The sequence below is a fragment of the Myxocyprinus asiaticus genome, chromosome 29 (genome assembly GCF_019703515.2).
Source record: "Myxocyprinus asiaticus isolate MX2 ecotype Aquarium Trade chromosome 29, UBuf_Myxa_2, whole genome shotgun sequence".
Lineage (NCBI taxonomy): Eukaryota > Metazoa > Chordata > Actinopteri > Cypriniformes > Catostomidae > Myxocyprinus > Myxocyprinus asiaticus.
The window spans coordinates 20997753-21017906 of NC_059372.1; the positions used below are offsets into that span (position 1 = coordinate 20997753).

At 35.1% G+C, this 20154-nt stretch overlaps 1 protein-coding gene across 2 annotated transcripts in view; it reads right to left on the reverse strand.

Annotated features, from left to right (window-relative positions):
* LOC127419608 (hepatocyte nuclear factor 4-alpha-like) overlaps positions 1-20154 on the reverse strand; it is a 29424-nt gene that overhangs the window by 1999 nt on the left and 7271 nt on the right. The window contains exons 1-8 of one of the 2 annotated variants that reach the window (XM_051661138.1): positions 10544-10663; positions 8710-8884; positions 8476-8570; positions 7909-8015; positions 6995-7150; positions 2276-2363; positions 1697-1849; positions 1333-1569 (exon numbers count right to left, since the gene is read on the reverse strand). In XM_051661138.1, coding sequence (XP_051517098.1) covers positions 1333-1569; positions 1697-1849; positions 2276-2363; positions 6995-7150; positions 7909-8015; positions 8476-8570; positions 8710-8884; positions 10544-10658 — 1126 coding nt within the window. In that variant the 5' untranslated portion in view covers positions 10659-10663. Of the gene's footprint in view, positions 1-1332; positions 1570-1696; positions 1850-2275; positions 2364-6994; positions 7151-7908; positions 8016-8475; positions 8571-8709; positions 8885-10543; positions 10664-20154 lie in introns of those variants that run through there. The other variant, XM_051661139.1, reaches the window with a different exon arrangement.

A 20154-nucleotide genomic window follows, 5' to 3' on the forward strand; every position in this document is an offset into this window, starting at 1 on the left:
TAAACAAATATTATAGGCCTGTTATAACACAATATCTGTAGATAGAAGCTTTTCGATAACAAAATATCCTCGCTTGGCCCACGTGCCCCGAAGATATTTTCCATCTGGCCCATTTGTCGATGAAGTTGGAAAGCCCTGGTATAATGTTTGTGAACATTCAGACACCCGCCACACCACTGTGTGAGCCGTTTAGAGGTACATTTAAATATGAGGATGCTACATGTAAAACCATAAAATGTGTTATCGAAATATGCCTCATTCTATGTGTAGAATTCACATGAGGTCAGTAAAAGAAGCAGTTTTAACCACTCTATGATTATTTCAAGTAATATATATGCAGTAGAAAATGTTTACTTTGTCTTGTTTACATTCTGAATTCATGACGCTAATGTGCTAACATGCTCTACATGGCCATAATATGCAGCGATTAAACTCTGTTATTGTAATTTATGATGATACTGATACTACTGCAAAGATGGATGTACCTGTATAAAAGAGTGTTAATGGGCAGAATGCAGACAAAATAATGGTGATAGAGGCATATCTTATTTTGGGCAGATGTGTGAATGGCTTTCCCTGCAGATGGCACATGAGTGAATAGGCACTTGAAGGTATTTGAGTAGATTTGATTCCTTTTATAGACCAATTAAACAAAAATCACATTACATGGTCTTAGAAAATATCTCTACGCAAACGGTCGTACAGATGAAGGTAAATTTGCACCAGCTGTCTAATAACTGCATGCTAGTGTGTTCGAGTTGAATACTGACACTGAGTTCGGAATTGCATACTACCATACTACTCAAACTATTTCTGCCATAGACAGAAGTAGTAGAAGTATGTGTAGCATGCAGTTCCTAACTCAGTCTTACTGAACAATATAAACAAAGTAGTAGGTGGATTTTCAGGTTACTCCTTCTGATGACGTCGACCAATGGCAGTAAGAAGGTGTTTAGCAGCCAGTTAAATGTTTTCCTAAAAGTTATGTACCACTGAAACAAATGCAAAAATGCCTTCTTTTTGGCCAGATTTTGTTCTAAATGATGTCATACATGTTTGTTCTTCGATTTCTCATGAAGTATATCGGGGCTTTGAGGCTGTGAGTCCATAATACTCTGCCAAATTTATCCTTAAGGCTGTGAGTCCCTAATACTCTGCCTAATTTATCCTTTTGTGTTCCACGAAAGAACGAAAATCATATGGGTTTGGAATAACATAAGCTTGATTAAAATTATAACATAATTTTTATTTTGGGGTGAATTATCCTTTTAAAACAAAGTTCCATTCAAAGTTCCTTTCACTGAACAGAAATTGTTACATTCTTGTAATTACCTCCCAGAAGCATCTCTTGAAGCAGGTTGTCTATCTTTGCCATTCCAAACAGTTTAACAAACTGGATTTGTTCGATCATTTGCCAGGTGATACTCTGTAGCGTTGGCAACAGAAGAAGCAGCTCGCCGAACCGTCCCCGCGAATCGTATTGGCGATCATTGATATAGTCTTCCAAACTAACTTGAACTTGGTATCGCATACGCTTGATCTTGCTTGGATCACTTAAACCTTTGGCATCTAAATGAGTAGAGAAAGTACCATCGTATAAGATCTGTCTGAATACTCAAAAGTTGTAACAATACTCTATTTTAAAATTCTGTTCAGAAGATTAAGTTTTGTTTCAGTTTCAGGAATATTTATCTACCTGGATCGAAGAATACGATGGCCTTCAAGCAAGCATATTCATTGTCATCGATCTGGAGATCCTGGAAGGGAAAAACTAACTCGTCCAGGATCCTGACAGCCACTCGGCTCACCTCCAACTCGGGGCAGTTTCGAGGAATAATATGATCATTACCTGTGAGAAACATGAAACATTCTGAGGTAAAACATTGGTCAAATCTAAAAAGGAGTTGCAATAGAAATAAAGCTGTTCAGTCATGATGTCTATTTGTAGGCCAACATGGAAAACTAATTCGCCATTTGCCTCATGATTTTCCAATAGGTTTTTTACACTAGAATAGCAGTTTTTTATGTATTAGTAAAGTCTGTGGTTGACATTAGGCTACTTGAAGAGACTTGCACATTTTGTTCTACAACATAAATGACACAATGCCTCAAACCTGAATTTTGAAGTTGCTGTGTGCTTTGAACCTCAGTAGCTACTTAATGACCACAATAGTGACAGATTCTTCAAGCACATAAACTCACACCAACTTTACACAGCAAGTTTAAGTTTTTAATTCATTACTGTATTCTCAATGTGTCTTTCTTTGTTGCTTACCTAATAGTAAAATGTCTTTATACAGCATGGAACGTTTGGCTGCACCTATTAGGAGATGCTCTCCAGCATGAGCACGCAGCAAGGCAACCTGAGAGGAAAGAATATGCATTCGTTTGGTTAGAAAGTTTTTTTGTCTGAATGAAATGCAGAGGTGGAAAGTAATTACTCTCGTTACAGTACTTGAGTACATTTTTCAAATGTTTCTACTTTTTTAAATATAATTAAATAAAAGTACTTGAGTTGATTAAAAATTAAGTATTCAACTTCGCTACAGTTATTTTTCACCACAATTACAAAGTACAAAAAAATACACAGTATGTCTAAATTTTTGGGAAAATTCTATTTATGAACTAAAAACTGATATATAATATAGAACTGGTTTACTCATGATGTCATAACAGTGAAGCCACTGATCCATCATACTGCTATGCCCAAATATTCCAATGTTCTATCTTCTGTCAGAATTCCAATTCCAATTCCCTATCTTATTTCAGCGAGTAAACATTAGTCATTCAATCTCCGACTGAAATCTGCATGTACATCCTTACAACGCAAACGTCCTTGACATCTAATTATTTATTTATTTAAAGTCGGGAATTTTTCCTGTTTCTTGAAAGCCCAAGCGAGTTATGTGTATCTATATCAAACAGTATCCACCTCTAACAAACTTCATCAGCGAACAGATCAGCTGAATATAAACAAGTTCACTGAAACTGAGGAAAGACACAAACAGACATTTTCAGACTTCTTTATTGTGAACATCGAAGTGTTTGTTCAGAGTTACTTGTTTTATGTTTTCATCAAAAAAGTGCCTTGTTCTTTGTCACTTAAAAATGAGCACGCTCTCCCTCTACCAAACACACGCAGTGGGCATGCAGAGAGGGAGATATGCAAAAACAAAATTTGGTTAAAATTTAATTTATAAGCTAGGTTTAAATGGCAAACGAACACATATATATGACATGTATCCATGTATGACTACAGAGAACACTTTAATATGAAAACAAGCAAATCCAGGCATTTAAGGTGATTTAGAAATCCCCAGTTTTTAACATCCCTTTCAGGGGTAAAGACATACTGTCACCCTAAACAAGCAGATATTACAGCTTTTCCTTACAACCTGTGGACAGTTTTGATGCTTCCTTTGGTGATCGTTGTGCTGCATTGATAGACTAAGAACCGGGGCAGGTGGATGCTCTGACATCGCGATCCGATCAGCGTATATCTTCTCCCTCGTAATGAATTATCCACAACGAGCAAATTAAACATTAAACATGATTGTCACTAGTGGATGAAATGTGACTGTCGTATCCAGAGGTCAGAGACGGTGAAACGGGGGCGTTTTCACCTGTCAGTCATTGATGCTCTATGAGAGCTTGGGCACAACAAGATGGCCGCTCGAACACTTGCGGTGTCTTCACCTCCTGCTGGCAGTTTACCGTTGCATCAGCGATCCAGTTCTATATATATATACAGAGTTGGGGAGTAATGGAATACATGTAATGGGATTACACATTTAAAATACAAAATATAAGTAACTGTATTCCATTGGTATTTAGTATTTTGATTACTAAAGAGATTACTTTGCATTTTATTGTCATTTGTTTCATTTAATATTTAGTCCTTTCAGGAGTGGTGGTGGCATAGTGGGCTAAAGCACATAACTGGTAATCAGGTTACTGGTTGCTGGTTCGATCCCCACAGCCACCACCATTGTGTCCTTGTGCAAGGCACTTAACTCCAGGTTGCTCCAGGGGTATTGTCCCTGTATTAAGTATACTGTAAGTTGCTTTGGATAAAAGCGTCTGCCAAATGCATAAATGTAGATGGAAAACAATTATACATATAAATTATGCAATCCAAAGTGCATTTGAACAGCGGTAAAACACTTTCTTATGATGTGTTACATTCGTACGAGCAGACGGAGAAGTACGTTTGAAGTTTGGAGCAGAAGAAATAGAAATAAACCTTGTGTAAATTGTCAGCTTTACGTTAAGCTAAAATGCTATTTCTAGCCATTTTACATGCACGTTACCAGGCATGATCATATTTATTTATCAAGACAATTCACGTTGGATCATAATTTCTTTTTTTTCTAGTAAGACCTTTGATATTAGGGCAAAAATCCTATTTTTGATAATAATTTTTGTATTGTTTTTCTATAAAAATATCTAAAAATCCTTTCAGTTTGCTTGATCTTGTTTTAGAAACAACACTGCATAAGATATTTAAGTTTTTCAGAGAATGTATTTTTAACGTGTATTTTGTCTTACTGTATTGGCAGAGTTTTTATAATCAAAACAAGTGAAAAAATCTACCAGTGCTGAAGAAGTAATCCAAAGTATTTAGAATACGTTACTTACCTTGTGTAATCTAACGGAATACGTTACAAATTACATTTTACAGCATGTATTCTGTAATCTGTAGTGGAATACATTTCAAAAGTAACCCTCCCAATCCTGTATATATATATATATATATATATATATATATATATATATATATATATATATATATATATATATATACTGTATATCAGTGAAACTAAAACGCGCTGTGTGCGGCACGGCGGAAGCCCGCAGTACCAAATTAACACTTTAGAAAGCTTTTGTAAGGAATAGGTGACACAGTATATGTTTGCCATCATGGGTAAAGAAAATGTTTTAATAAATACCACTTAAAACAATTATTTCAAACTGTAATAATAATTAATGATTTTGGCAGTATTTTTGATCAATTTAATGCATCCTTGGTGAAAGGAAGCATCAATTTCTTTCAAGAAAAAAAATGTCTTTGTGTTCTAAAAATGGAAGTGTATATACTATATAATATAATTTTCATAAAGTAACTTGTAACGTAATTACTTGAGTAGTTTTTCGGCAAACTACTTATTTACTGTTACTTGAGTCATAATATTTCTCAGTACTTGTACTCAAGTGAAGTATTTCTTCATTAGCAGTACTTTTACTTAAGTTAAAAAATAAGTACTCTTTCCACCACTGATGAAATGTCCAGTAGAAACCAGCTGACTTTCACTTGAAAAATCCAAATTGCACCATTATAAATAGACCTTACATGCAGGCAAAATTAGGCAGGTATTCATGTATGCACATGTTTGTTATTCACGTGTGTATTTGTGTGAGAAGATGCCATTTGTAGCGCTCTCACACACAGCTAAACACTCTATCAGTTAGCATGCCTCAGTGCACAGCATGTTAATGATTCTGAATGTCTCAAGAAAAGATGTAACTTTCAAACCAGCTCATCATATTCTAACTTGAGCCATCAAAATACATTAACCACCCAAACTAAGGATCTCTGAACCTTATTTCCAAATTAAGCCCACATTTGAATTTGTTCACAACAATTTCCATGACATCTATCTTTTGGAACTGCGTTTTTAGCTAATTAAAGGAGTAGCTCACCCATACATTAAAATTCAGCCATCATTCACACACCTTCATGTTGTTCCAAACCTGTATGATGTTTTTATTCCATGGAACACAAAATGAGATTTTATGCGGACACTCATAGATTTAAGGATGTTGGTGCTGTTCGCGACAGCTGTTTTTGTCTTTTCACTCAGCGGAAGACTGATTGTTTTTGGTTGCAGTGACTATTATAGCCTACTTAAAATAATAAATAACCGAAAATTTTACCCATCTTTTCATTTATTAATACATTACTGGTTGTTGGAAGTGTATTGTGCTGTAGAAAATATGTAAGTAAAAAATTTGTATAATGTTTTTATTGTGTGAAAATAATTGTAAAAGTTAATTATTTTTACTCATTTTGATTTACAATACTTTGCACATTAAACATTAAACTGTTTAACTGTAAAATTGCGTTGTCCATAACTGCAATTTCATTCTACTTTTTTTTTTCAATATACTGCATAGAACTTAAAAAAAAACAAACAAACAAAAAAACTTTATTCTATAAACCTTTGTGATCCATTAATAGCTACTAGTACAAACCATTTAAATTATATTTAACAAAAAGCTTTGGCTTTTTGGTCATTTATATAAGACGACCAAAGACTGCTTTACACAGCTTATCAGAATGTGGTTTCATACAACAAATAAAAAGCATTAAAATGTACATTTTATATACATAAAGATGAGAGAGAAACTGTGGTACTAGTTGATACATTTTTTTTATTTTAAAACAACATTTACTAGACCGCATATTGTATGCCACACTGGCTGATAAATGTCCAAAATGACCAGCAGTATTAGGCAAGAACAAACAAAATAAAGTAATTACTGGGCAAGAAGGAAATCAAAGAGGTATATAAATATACACATAAATAATATTTTGTAATTATGATGCTGATATTAAGTCATCCTAAACATATTATATAAAATATGCCGATCACTCAGTTAGGCGGGGTGTGGCTCCTGAACGTGATGAACTCTGGGATACACTTAGCCTGAAAGACTGCTCCGAAGCGGTATTTGCACTAGTGTGGATTTAGTATGGGTTAAGTGCACTGAGCTTTGGCATGTTTTAGACATGGGACAGTCTTGAACACTTACTTCCTGTCGCGTGCACATGCACTCAAGTGGCCAAGACCGCAAGTGTGGGTATTGGGACAGGGCCTCTGACTAACATCTAGGTTTGTGTTCCACAGAAGAAAGTAGGAAAGAGTAATAATAAATACATTTTTTTTTTCTTTTTTTGGTGAACTATCCATTTAAGAGGCTGCTCTCATCCTACCTGATCATCCAGGGGAAGGTCGCAGAAAGCAGGGATGTATTTGGCCCATTCAACCAGCACCAGCAGCTGTTGTTTCATAGACTCACACACATCAGTTATAGTGGCTACCTTCTTCATTCTGATGTCACCATTCATGATAGGTCCTGGTGATGAGATCTACACAATACCATTACGAATATATGTTATTTTTCCCATATATGTATATCATGCATCATTTGACAAGATTTGAACGATCAATTTAAGGTCAAGTGTGTAATTTTTCAATGTTAAAATACTTAAAATCTCCTATCCCAGTTTAATATACAGAGAAAATGAAAAGAAATCCATTTCTTTCAAAACATTGCTTTGTTTGTTTAAGCAACCCGACCAGGTCAATACAGCAACATTCAAGGATCTTCAAGGCAAATTATTCACTTTGTTTACTGGTTTTTATCAAGTTTTTGACAACAAATATGATCTACTTACAAAAGGGACTATTAAATATAGAACTATATTGAATTTAGAGGCCTAAATATTTGGATTGCAGATTGAACCAGTCAAACTCCTGATTCCAGACCAGAGTTAAATGGGGAAAGGTCACGGGGTACATGACTTTCAAAAAAATATTTACTCCTAAATCAATTAGCTGTGAATCACCATGATGGAAATGTGCTGGAAAGGACTGTTTGCTAAATAGAAACATAATACAGAACTGACTATATTTTGAGCTCAACACACCAACACTGGCTCAACAAATGGCATACGTTTGGGGGCGGGACTATCTGTTTTCCATCTAATGGCTAATGGGGGTTGTGTTCAGGAGACAGGTATGAAAACAATAATTATTTAAAATTTCAATTCCGTAGGTGTCTCTTGAGGTACAGAAATTACACACTTCACCTTTAAAGTGTGCTTATACTTCATAAGATATATACCTGTCTAGAAAGGACATCTGCTTGAATAAGTGCATTTATGGAGGGTAAACTGCTGTCTTCATAGCTGGATCTTCTAGTGCTAATCCTGTCTCTTTCATTCTGCACAGCTGAAGACAAAAAAATTTAAATCATTAAAAATACAAATGGAATGCCTACCTGTGCATGTTGAACATAAAAACAACTCTGGAAAAGACCACTTAAACTCAGTCTTTTATTATCAGCAGCAATGAATGCCATCCAGTTCCGACAACCAATTGAGATAGCAGAGATGAGGGATATTAGCAGACTTTGTGAGAGGTGGGGAGACCTCAAGGTTGCGCTTTTTATCAGTGTGTAGTTATGATGGCTCTACACTATTTGTTCAGCATAAACCAGACATAGACCTTGCTGCATTGTTGAGTGATCATTAACAACATGGCTCTCACTCGCTCTCACCCCGCAGTTGCAACATCTTCTATTTGCCCCACCAATGGCTTTCCTCATCCCCTTACCTCCCAAACGGGGGGGAATCTTTGTCTTTATTTCTTTAATAGCATTAGTTGAATGTGATCTAACAGGAGCAAGTACCTTCCTTCTTCATCCCTGCTCGAAAACACTTCTTTAGTCTACAGTATCGACATTGATTTCTCTTGTCTTTGTCCACTATGCACTGTCTGTTGAACCTGCAACAAAAGCATAAAGAAACCAAATGTTTATTTAGCACATCAGATGGTTAATGAACTCTTCTATGCCAATGAGAGTTTAGCTTGTTTGCAGAATTCAACAATGCTATGGTGTTACTGAAGGTTGTTAGTTTCTGACCTGCAGGAGTACATGTGGTTTTTGCGTACGCTGCGTCTGAAGAAGCCTTTGCAGCCGTCACAGCTGGAGGCTCCATAGTGCTTGCCTGTGGCCCGATCTCCACAGATGGCGCATAGGGTGCCCGACCCTAAGTGGTTGGCAGCATTCATGTTGGCACTCTCAGCTGGTGAGGAGTCTGAAATTACAAGGATCTTGAATTTAGAGAACTTAATGGGATGGAACACTCTCAAGAAAGCCAAATGGGGTGGATAATTCACTTTGCTGTTTTATTACGTTTTTGTGCAACAAATATGACGTTCTTATAATAGGGACTATGAAAGACTGGACTATATTGAATACTGAGGCCTAAATATTTGGATTGCAGATTGAATTAGTCAGACTCCTGATTCCAGACCAGACCTAAATGGGGGAAAGGTCATGAGGTGCAAAAATACGTTAACAAAATATATTTTTACTTCTAAATCATTAGCTGTAGATTACCATGATTAAAATGTGCTGGAAATGACTGTTTGCTTAAAAATCCAAAAGTGATTATTACTATATTCTGTACTAAAGCTATAACAAGATCATGTTTCATTATATTAACTCAAATCAGTGTTACTGATGACCTACTAAACACATTAAACTATGTCTATGAACTTAATAATCATACAAATAAATAAACATTAGATACATGATTAAACTCCAAGACTTACATTTGGTTCATTTGATTGTATTATGTTGTTTGTCAATGACAATATGTCATATTAACCTAATTCATAATTTCAAAGGAAGGTTGGAAGAGTTGTGAAATGTTCATTTTTATGCTAGAGAAGCAATTAGAGGTAATTACATTAAAACCAACATAATGACTTTGGCTGATCAAAGGCAAAACTGGGTAAATGGCTCATCAGTGATTATGTAATGATCATCTAAATGGAAAATAATTTGTGAGAGAGTCTTCTCATAGACTATAGTGCAAAAATATGTGTGATTAAAATAAAATGATTTTGAACAGAAAAAAATAATAATAATTTCATTTAGTAATAAAATGTTAATAAAAAAAAATTGTTATACACTATTGATGAAACCCCCTCCACACTGAATGCTAATGTGACTGCCATTGATATTGGGGTCAATCAAAATAAAAGTTCTTATGTGTGCTTCGATTAGCAAATGTCAATCAAGCTCAAATGTCAGTGAATCCCTCCAATACCTAAATGTTTATAAATGTATCAAATTGACTCACCTTCATCTACAGAGAGAAGATATTGTTTATTATTTTACTGCTTTTCTAAAACTTTAAATAACTTTACCATACATATTAGATTACTTTGCCAGATCAGATATCAATGGATATCAATTTGTTGCATAAAACCTAGACATGGGACACTTGGCTGCAAAACATTTACATGACGCTTTCCTTTCTCAGTAATCATTCATGCTGGGTGTCAAACTTCTGGGAATACTATCCAAACAAGTCATTTTATCCAAAGCCATTTTTATGAGAACAAGCAAGAGGAGACGAATGAACTGACACTTTCTTTCTTCTTGTTCTTCTAGAGTACCATGTCTGCAAGATAGGGCATACTGTGCTTCTTATCTTCTACTTAAAAATGCATTTTCTATTGACTTTTACAGTCACCATTGGGTGTTCTGTGCAAGAGGTTACAAGCTTGCCAATCCTGCCAGGCAATGCAAAGATATCTCTGAACAATGGCTTTTCCTGTAACTATAAACTTTCAGCCTTGTTAAAATCAGCCTCCATCACTTGACCATAGTTTCAGTAGCCTATATAAGTCAGTAAAGGTCTCAAAGTTCACCGTGGGGTCTAATATCCAAGTGGATGACTCACCTGTGCTCATTGCAAGCACTTGCATATTTTCAAACTCCAGGGTGGTGTAGGCTGGGTCCAAGGCCTCGCTATAGTCTGCCATCTCCATGTCTACTAGTGGTTTGGACAAGCGCATTCTCAGCTACCTGATGGCGGGGGGAAAGACTTGTCCTCTCTACAGAGTTTGGACACCCCCTCACAGGCCAAGCCCCTCCCCTCTGAGGAGTAGACACCTTTGAGTGACAGGGGCCATGTCCTCAAGAGCAAAGATGAGGCTTGCTGTGATTGACAGTCCAGGCCTCCTCCCCGGGCACGGCCCCAGTCTGGAGTGGGATGGCCCTTGTGTTAATGATTAAAGCTTCTTTAGTGCTAAATCAGAGTTGTTTTTTCACGGACAAAGACAATCAGGGGGTTTTACTGTCTTATGTTCTGTTTCATTGCCCTAAATTCATTAATGGAAGAAGTTTGCAGGATAGTCAGTCTCAACTACCTTCCACACTGTGCTTCATACTTCAGGTCCTCAATAAGGTTTCAAGAGATCAATAAAAGTAGAAAAATAATAGTTTACCCAAAAATGACAATTTTGTAATTTAATCATTCTCATGTTATTCCAAACCCATATGACATTCTTTCTTCTGTGGTGCACAAGTGGAAAATTGGAATTTTAAAGAATTCAATGTAAGTGAATGGCGAATGAGGCAAACATTCTTCCTAATATCGAAAGGAGGTCATATGGGGTTTGGAACAACATGAGGGTTAATCAGAGTTAATGACAGAATTTCTAGTTTTGGGTTAGCTATCCCTTTAATTGACCGGCTAGGTTGTGTTATTAATGACAGGAAAGCTTAATCATATTGAACATTCCAATAGATCAGATTGAGAATAACTAGTCCACCACATTTCAATGTGCAAATTACATGTTTGCTAAATCTCTGTTAATTCTAGCACAATAAACAACAGCAATAACTTACACAGTGTAAAAATTGTGGCCTTTATGTAAAAGAACTCATTGTTCTGTTGAACATTCTGCATATGCACGTGATACACAACTCTGTTCCAGTAGAAATTTCTTTTCTGGTTTCTCTACATCAAAGTCATACAAAGCTAGCCTTTGTTGCTTTAACTGTAAATAAGGTTTGGTGACACCTGGTACACTGTAAAAAAAAAAACAACAACAAAAAAACATTTAGGTGACAAAAAAAATGTACCTTGATGGGTAAGATCAATTAGAAATAGATGAATCTACTATATTAATCCACAATGATTTTAACACAAAACAGTATCCAGAGCTTTGATTCTAACTAATCAAGGAAAAAATCCTAAAGTGATAAACATCGGTTTTGTGTGTGACATGCTGAATTAGTAGAACAACCAATGTCCTAACATTCATTGGAGAGGATAGAACGACTGGTTACTCAAACAGGAAAATTTTACAGTTACGCAAATACCAACTTTAAGTACATAAGTGAGCCAAGGCAAACAGAGGCAAGTATGTATATTTGAAAAGTAGAAAGCAACAGAACAACCCACAGGTCAACGTTCCTCAGTTCAGACTGCACTGAAGCCTTTAAAATCAGGCTAAAGGACCTCATGTCAACCTGCCCAAAGTATATACTATGTAGAGAAGAGATGACTAACATGCTATCAGAGTAAACAACCTAAATATCACTGAGTGTGCTGTCCACAACACAGTGTACACAGATAAATTCATGCAATGTAAATTTGTTTCTTTGTTGAATGAAACGGAAGTGTCATAGTAGTGTTTCTATTCATCCTTTTGTTTGTTCAGTGTTTAAATTCATTTACTCTTTTGGGTGAAATATAATGACAATGTGGGATTATCTATTTATGTTAAGCTTGCTAAAACAGCACAGACTCTGTTTATTATCTAATAAATGCACATCCCACCTGACTATCTCTGTGGGATAAATGTGCTGAGTTGGCTTTGAATAGGCTGGAAAACACCTAAACTCACAAGAAAGCTTGTCTGAATGTATTCCATAGACATCAGTTACTTGTGTAGTTAAAAGGATACTAAAATGTATAAAGGCATAAAAAAGTGAATTACATTCATAGGAAAATACAGTATGTATATGATATGTAGGTTTACAGTATGTAGAGACTGTGTGGTTTTTTTAATGCTTAGCTTAGTGAGTTCTAACATGAGGATGTTTAGATGGTAAATCTCAAACAGTCCTTAACAAATTTCAGGGTATCTACAAATTTTGAGAGCTGTATCTGTATAGATTTTGTACACTAAAACATCTGGCTATTTTATGTGAATAAGGAATACTTATTTGTTCTCACTTCACCAATAATTACTTAATAAAAAAAATAGTAATGACAATCAGTGTACAGGAATGACTCACAATGGACAAATCTTATCTGAGTCACCATTAAATTCCTTATCGCAGCTCACATCTCCACATCTCTCTGAAGTAAGGAATGACCTCTATAAAGTATAATCTGTACAGTTATGGTCTTTGCTCACATGCAACTCAACAATCAGAGCAGGTAGGCACAGATAACTGCATTAGATCATTACCTTACATGGGCAAAGCCTATTGGTGAACAAACCTATTTAAAAGATCTAAATCTGCAAGTATGCTGATGTGGAATTAAAAGGTGGGTTTGGCTATGTATTCATAAACTTGTATTCATGTGTCACTCATGTACTTTAATGTGTCAGGCCATTAGATGTAAATAAATAATTACTTTTGAAAAAAGGAATTTTTGAATTTGATTTAAATAAAAGATTTATAGATAAATTATCTACTATATTATTAAAGAAATATTCTGCGTTCAATATGTGTTAGGCTTAATCGACAGCATTTGTGACATAATGTTGATTACCACAAAAATTTATTTCATCTTGTCCCTCTTTTTCTTTAAAAAAAAAAGCACAAATCTGGGTTACAGTGTGGCACTTTTCAAGGAAGGTAAATGGGGCTACTCTGTAAACGTTAAAATACTCACTGTTTCAAATGTATAGCCGCAAGACAAAAACAATATGTGTGTTTAACATGATTTTAGTGTGATAAAATCGCTTACTAACCTTTTGTGAGTAAAGTTATAGCCAAATTTACAACTTCGTTGCCATGATGATGTAACGGCGTAAACATTGTAATCCCAGTAATATAGTAGTCCGTCGCAAAAACAACGATTTAAACAACTTTACAACTCAAATTATACCCGAGATTTAACCTCTACAACTCTGCAGACTCGCCAGTTGGTCCAAAAGGAGGCGCTATGTCACGAAAAACGTTTACGCTTAAAATGTTCAAGTCTCAAAATACATATGTCAGGCATTTGTGGTATCATTTGAAAGCTTAGAATCTGAACTTTTCATAGATCACTGCATTTATGTTACATAAAATAACAAAGGCCTGAAAACATTCCCATTACAAATTAGCACCACCTAGAGGTCATGTGGTAGAAATATTAATATGAATATAAAAGTCTTTCAAGTAGCACGTAAATAGACAACTCATATATCAAATGAAAGCTCCCATTCTGAGAAAAGTGACTGTACAGTTTATTTTGCTGCCTAATACCACAGTTAGTAAGATTTTTAAAAGAATCACAAAGTGAAATATGATTTCTGTAAGACATAAAATACAAACATCTCTTTTATGCGCCGATCACTGCTGCTGTAAGCCCCAAATAGTTAAAAACTTTATATTTGCTTTTACCTTGGACAGTTTTCTAAACAATTTACCATTTTTACTTGTCTGTGAGATTGCTTGTGTGAATAATCCAATGCTATATCTTAGATATCCAGAACAAAATATGCGGTCCAGCAGGAAAAACATGCAAAACAATTAATTGGGAATATATGTTATCAACTATTGATGATAAAATGTTATATATGATTGCAAAGTAATGAATCTCAGCTTTCTAATGACTCCTATATTGAGCTTCTAGTCCACTCAGAGGCCAAGATATTTGATAAAACAATGGAGGTGGTGCATGAACTGAATCTAGTGGAATAAAATAAGACTGTTTGGAGGGAGATGGAGTGAAGAATTAGATGCTTATAAAGTTAGGATAAGAAAAATTAGACAACATTTTGGCAATTAGTCCACTGTGTGTGTAAAAGGTAAACTTTCAAATTTGAGTGTGAAAAATTCGGCAGTCCCAAAATGCCCCAGAGATGAAGCGGTTAACAGAAGAATTCATGTTGTAAAGTCTTTTTATATAATTATAAGCTTCACATTTCTGCTTTTAATTGGATCATTCCATTGTAAGTGCCTCACTGTAATCTCGATTTTTACTTCTATTAACAAAAAGGAGGGACAAGTCGAAAATATTTTTTGTGGTAATCTACATTATGTCACAAATGCTGTCGATGTAGCTTAACTTGTATTGAACACACAATATTCCTTTAATAATTAAAGTATTAGTTACTATAGTATTAGTACAGTAACAATTTAATTATTATTATTATTATTAAGTTTTATAGTGTTGTAAAATATACATGCTCAATCTATAACTATTTTAACCAGCCTTTTGTTCTTTTATAATTATTATACTGTACATGCAGCTTTTATCATCTAGTGTATTTGAGAGACTAAATTGAATATTTGTACTTTCACAAATTTTTTGTCACACTACAGAACTATTTAAACTTAACTAGTTCTAACTAAGGCAAAAAGGTGATTACAAAGGTGAAAAACGTAATTTCAACCTAAAATCTTGATATTGGTTAAAATGAAGTACATGGACACGCTTTGCACATGTCCAGGGTTTCTCTAAAACAATGAATTATCAATCCTCAATTTCCTCACTAACAAAACATTGTCGTCATCTATTAATCACAGCCTTCTTTGTTTTTTATTTTAACCAGGCTTTTAATCAAGTTAAGTCAAGTTTAATCAACCTTGAATCACACTTGTTGATTATATTTTAATGGTTTAACACTCTCATCTCACTCCATTCTCCTCCCCTAAACCCTCTGTTACTGTGAACACAGAGACCAAACCATTTTAGACCCAACCAGTACAACAAAGTCAAATCAACTGGATCACTATTTGAAACCCAAATATCTCTAATCTCATGGTAAACAAATTCTGATCGCTGCCCACATGGCATATCTATGGCAGAGTTACAACCCATGAAACAGAGCACTGCTATAATCATTGATGGCCCGAGACAGATGTTTACATGCACACTGCAGCACAGTGCAACAAGTGTACTTTGAGTCTCATCATAGAAGACAATATTACATAGCACATGTCCTGCCCTGATCGTCTCCTCACACAGCGATGTCATGTTCTGCACTAAAATCAGTCACCCATACCGCCTGGGGCTAAAAGTCAGAGGGTTGCTCACAACTGATGTAACTGCCTATTTTCCCCTTTGAAACTTCAAACTCCAGTTTGTGAACAAAGTCCTGTCTATCTCCACAATAAGGATCTCCGACCACTGACCAAACTCCATTTGTAACCACTGCCTATTTGTACTTTCTCTCCAATCACTTTTTTCATTTCACCTGTCTGACCAAATGGGACTAACAAGTAGTACTACAAAAGTGGTTGTAATTCACAGCTTGTGGAATTGGTGGCCTACATGGAATAACATCATCTTGGAGTACCTGATATGTCTTACATGGGAATACATTGTTTTGTTTTCTTTGGTTTTCAAACAATGCTTTTTATGAAGCTTTGTTCCATAGGAATGGGAGAAGACAGAGGCAATATGCTTGCCACAGCACATTTGAGGTCAGTGAAAAGCCACTTGACTGGGGTAGATGGCACAGATATGCGAGTATGGCGACATAGTGAACACACAACAGATTGTCAACAGAATGGTTGGTTATGTGCAAACCACACAGCTCATGCCTCCCTTGTCTTTGAGGGCAAAATATTTAGCCTATATTTTGCTTTATGGAAATCAACATCTGGACTATATTCTGTATAATTTGCTTTTGATTCAATTTTAAACTGGTGCAATGTTAATGTAAGGTTTTTTTTAAATATATCATTCCAAACTGAGTGAGTAGGGGACTGATAAGCATGAATAATGCCCCTCCCCTCTGTCTAAACTTTTACTTTTGAGTTTCATCAAGTTGTGGTGCTTTTTAAAGGCCTGTTAATTTAAATCAGATGCCAAATGACATTTAGGTCAGAATATGTGCAGCGAGAGATGTACATTTCCATTCATTCTGTTCCTAAGTTGATTGTTCATTTTCAACTTTAATAGTATATTTCATCATTTCCTGGTGATCTCAAGACACCCATTTCGGTCAGCTGATTTTGTGTAGACATGATAAAACTCATTCTGACAATTAAGCTTCCAGCAAGAACAGATGGAAGAATGCAAACCATTTGCTAATCAAACTGTTATCAGTGCTATGGAATGGAGGACCATCTCATGTAACCCTGACAAACAATAGGTGTACAAGCATACAGCTTTTAATACATAGCCATGGTGTAAAATCAAGTTACAAGCAAATCTGTAATTCATGCCAATATGTAATCCACAGATGTTGCCTGTAACTGATACTTAAACCAAAACCTTACAGGCCATGGGAAAGTTTTACAGCTTTTTACAACTGAAATTCAATTGCTCTTTCTTATAAACTTTTTCTGTGTGTAAATAAAAAAATGTTAACCTAAAAATGGGCTTCATGTGGTAACATCTAAATGAACTGGTTTGATTCATGTCAAAAAAATATTATTTAACATATCTGAATCAACATGTCTACATTAGGTAGGCTACACCAACAAAACTAATTTTAAAGGTTAGATCAGGTAGAAATAGCTCCTTAAGGTAACAATTGCAGGTTAGCATTTTTTTATAGTTAGATATAGTTGATATATTTAAAATATTGTTGGCTTTGGCTTTCTGATTGTCAATGCATACAGTATCAAAACATTTCTTTTAGCAGTGTTTTCACTTTAAAAGAGATACCAAATAACATCAAGCAAATGCAATTTCTTAAGGGCTGTCTGAGACTGAACCAGCTTCCTCCATAACTATTAACAGACACAGTTATCTATGAAGCTCCCATGTCATCACCCATCAGGGTATTTGTAGTCTGGGTAATCATAAACCCCTATAGGGCCTAATAATGCACTGTCTCCATAAAGTATTCCTGTTTAAAATGCAAAATCATTGGGTAATAATGCATTCGGCAAAAAAAAATAAATAAATAAATAAATAAAATTCAGATTTGGACCAGCCAACCATTGCTATTACTTTCTGCTTATCTCTGTCATGCTTTCCATCAGAAACACGATAAAGCCTGTGATAGGATTTTTTCCTGATGGGTTGCAGTTGTGATGCTTAGCTCCTTCGTCAAGTGATCACAGGTTTCCATTAAGGGATTAAATAAAATGTGTGAACATGCTACTGAAATGATTAAGCTGCTCTGTTTCTTTCATTATATTACAAAAGCTCTCTGCACATTACACAAGTAAACAATTGCATCAATAAACATTTAGAGCAATGCTCTTTTTGTAAATCAATCACATCTTCTGATAAGGCTCTTTCAATGATTAACTGTTTTTTTTTGTTTGTTTTTTTTTTTTTTTGCTGAAAATCAGTGTGCCCATTGACCCAATCATATTTGCAGGCTCAGTGATGCTGCGTGGACAGTTATCACTCACTTGTTATCACCAATCAATCACCTTTTCATCACAGTGTACAACTCATGGAACATTTTGCCCAAACAAGTTTAACCTTACCCCAGTTTATCTAAGCTATTGAGTCATGCATGGCTTATAAATTGGTTTATAATCAGTTATTTGTTATTGCAGTTTAGTCTGTTTTTAATTTTTTGTGCTCTATGGATTTTGAAAATCACAGTAGTACAAAGATATTATATGATTGTGGAATGAATGTGACATTTTTTCCATTGTGATTATTGTTTAACCATTTTAAAGACATTTAGGACACTCTGTACAGGACATACTCTTTTCTCTGTTGTTCATTAGAGTCTTAGGATTTTGGTCTGTCAGCTCAAAGTTTTAAAGCATTAAAGTTTTTAGAGATTTAAGCCACAATTAAAAAAGGAGTAACACTTTACAATAAGGTTATATTCTTTAACATTATTTAATGCATTAGATATCATGAATGTTTTTTAAGCATTTATTAATCTTAATGTTAATTAGTGTTAATTTATCAAAATACTGCTGTTCATTGTTTGTTAATGTATACAACGTTTAATGAAAAAATATTAGTTTATACAGTATATAAATTTAAATGAACCAAGATTAATAAATGTTGTTACAGTATTTAGTAAAAAAAATGAACTTTAACTATTGTTAGTTTTACTCAATCCTCCCTTGTTCATTTTATTAAAAAAAACAAATGTATGTGACCAAGGGAACTTAAATTAACTGAGTTGATTCAACTTTACATGATCCATTTGCATTGGGACAACATTAATATTTTTTGTTCGGTTAACTGAAACTGGGCAGAGGATTTCTAGTTTCCAGCATGCTCTGCATAGAACTCGACAGGGAGAGTAAATGTTTTCTCCCAGCATGTGGAGGCTCATGCTACTCTCCGCGATCCACACACAATTTACCACACGCCTCATTGAGAGCGAGAACCCCTAATCGTGACCACGAGGAGATTACCCTATGTGACTCTACCCTCCCTAGCAACCGGGCCAATTTGGTTGCTTAGGAGACGTGGCTGGAGTCACTCAGAATGCCCTGGATTCGAACTTGCAACTCCAGGGGTGATAGTCAGCGTCAATACTCGCTGAGCTACCCAGGCCCCAGGGAGAGTAAATATTCAAATTAAGTGTTATTTTATGTGCCTTTGTGCAAGATGATATTAAAGGGGAAGAGTTGTTAGTGTTTAATGTTTTGTTATGTTGTAGTTTTGGGGGTTAGCATCATGTTGAAGAGTGGAGCTTGATCCTAAGTTGAGGACCAATACGATTTGAGTATTCTACATATTGCTTTATCCAACAATTGCTGTGCTAACCAGCATAGTGACCAAGTGGCATGCAGTAGTGCTTCCCACCAGCATGTATTTGCATGCTAACATTTCCTGTCACTAGTTAGCATATCACTAAAAGAGTTTCATTTGAGTTATTTTGACATGTGAAATTGTGTTGGGTTTTCTTGATTCAGTTGAAGTATTGCTACTTGAAATATTTATGTTGAAATTACAAGGCAATTTTAATTTAAGAAATCTCATTTCAAATATGTTAGGGTGACCATATTCTGGTTTTCTAAAAAGAGGACACCTTTTTTTTTTTCTTTTTTTTTGCTGGGGGTGTATGGGGTAGGTTGGAATAATAGGGTTCAAAACAGTGTTACTATGAATGCAAACTTTAATACAGTGAAAAAGACACTCTATTAGCATAACATAAATATATATAAATAAATAAAAAATTTCCAACATTTTTTTGAATGTCCATGTACTAAAATAAATATTTGATGCCATGAGTGTACCTTCATTTACTATTACTATTATTTTGAATGGCCATGGAAAATGAAGCAATGTGATAACTATTTTACCTGGTTGCAAAAAGTAGTCCGTTAATTTATCTGATGAACTTTCACCTTTTGCTGACCCTTTATGCTTCGCAGAGCTAATGTGTGCTTCTAAATCACTTGTACCTTTATTAGCAACTGACTCATAAGTGCCAGCTTTACATGTCATACATTCTG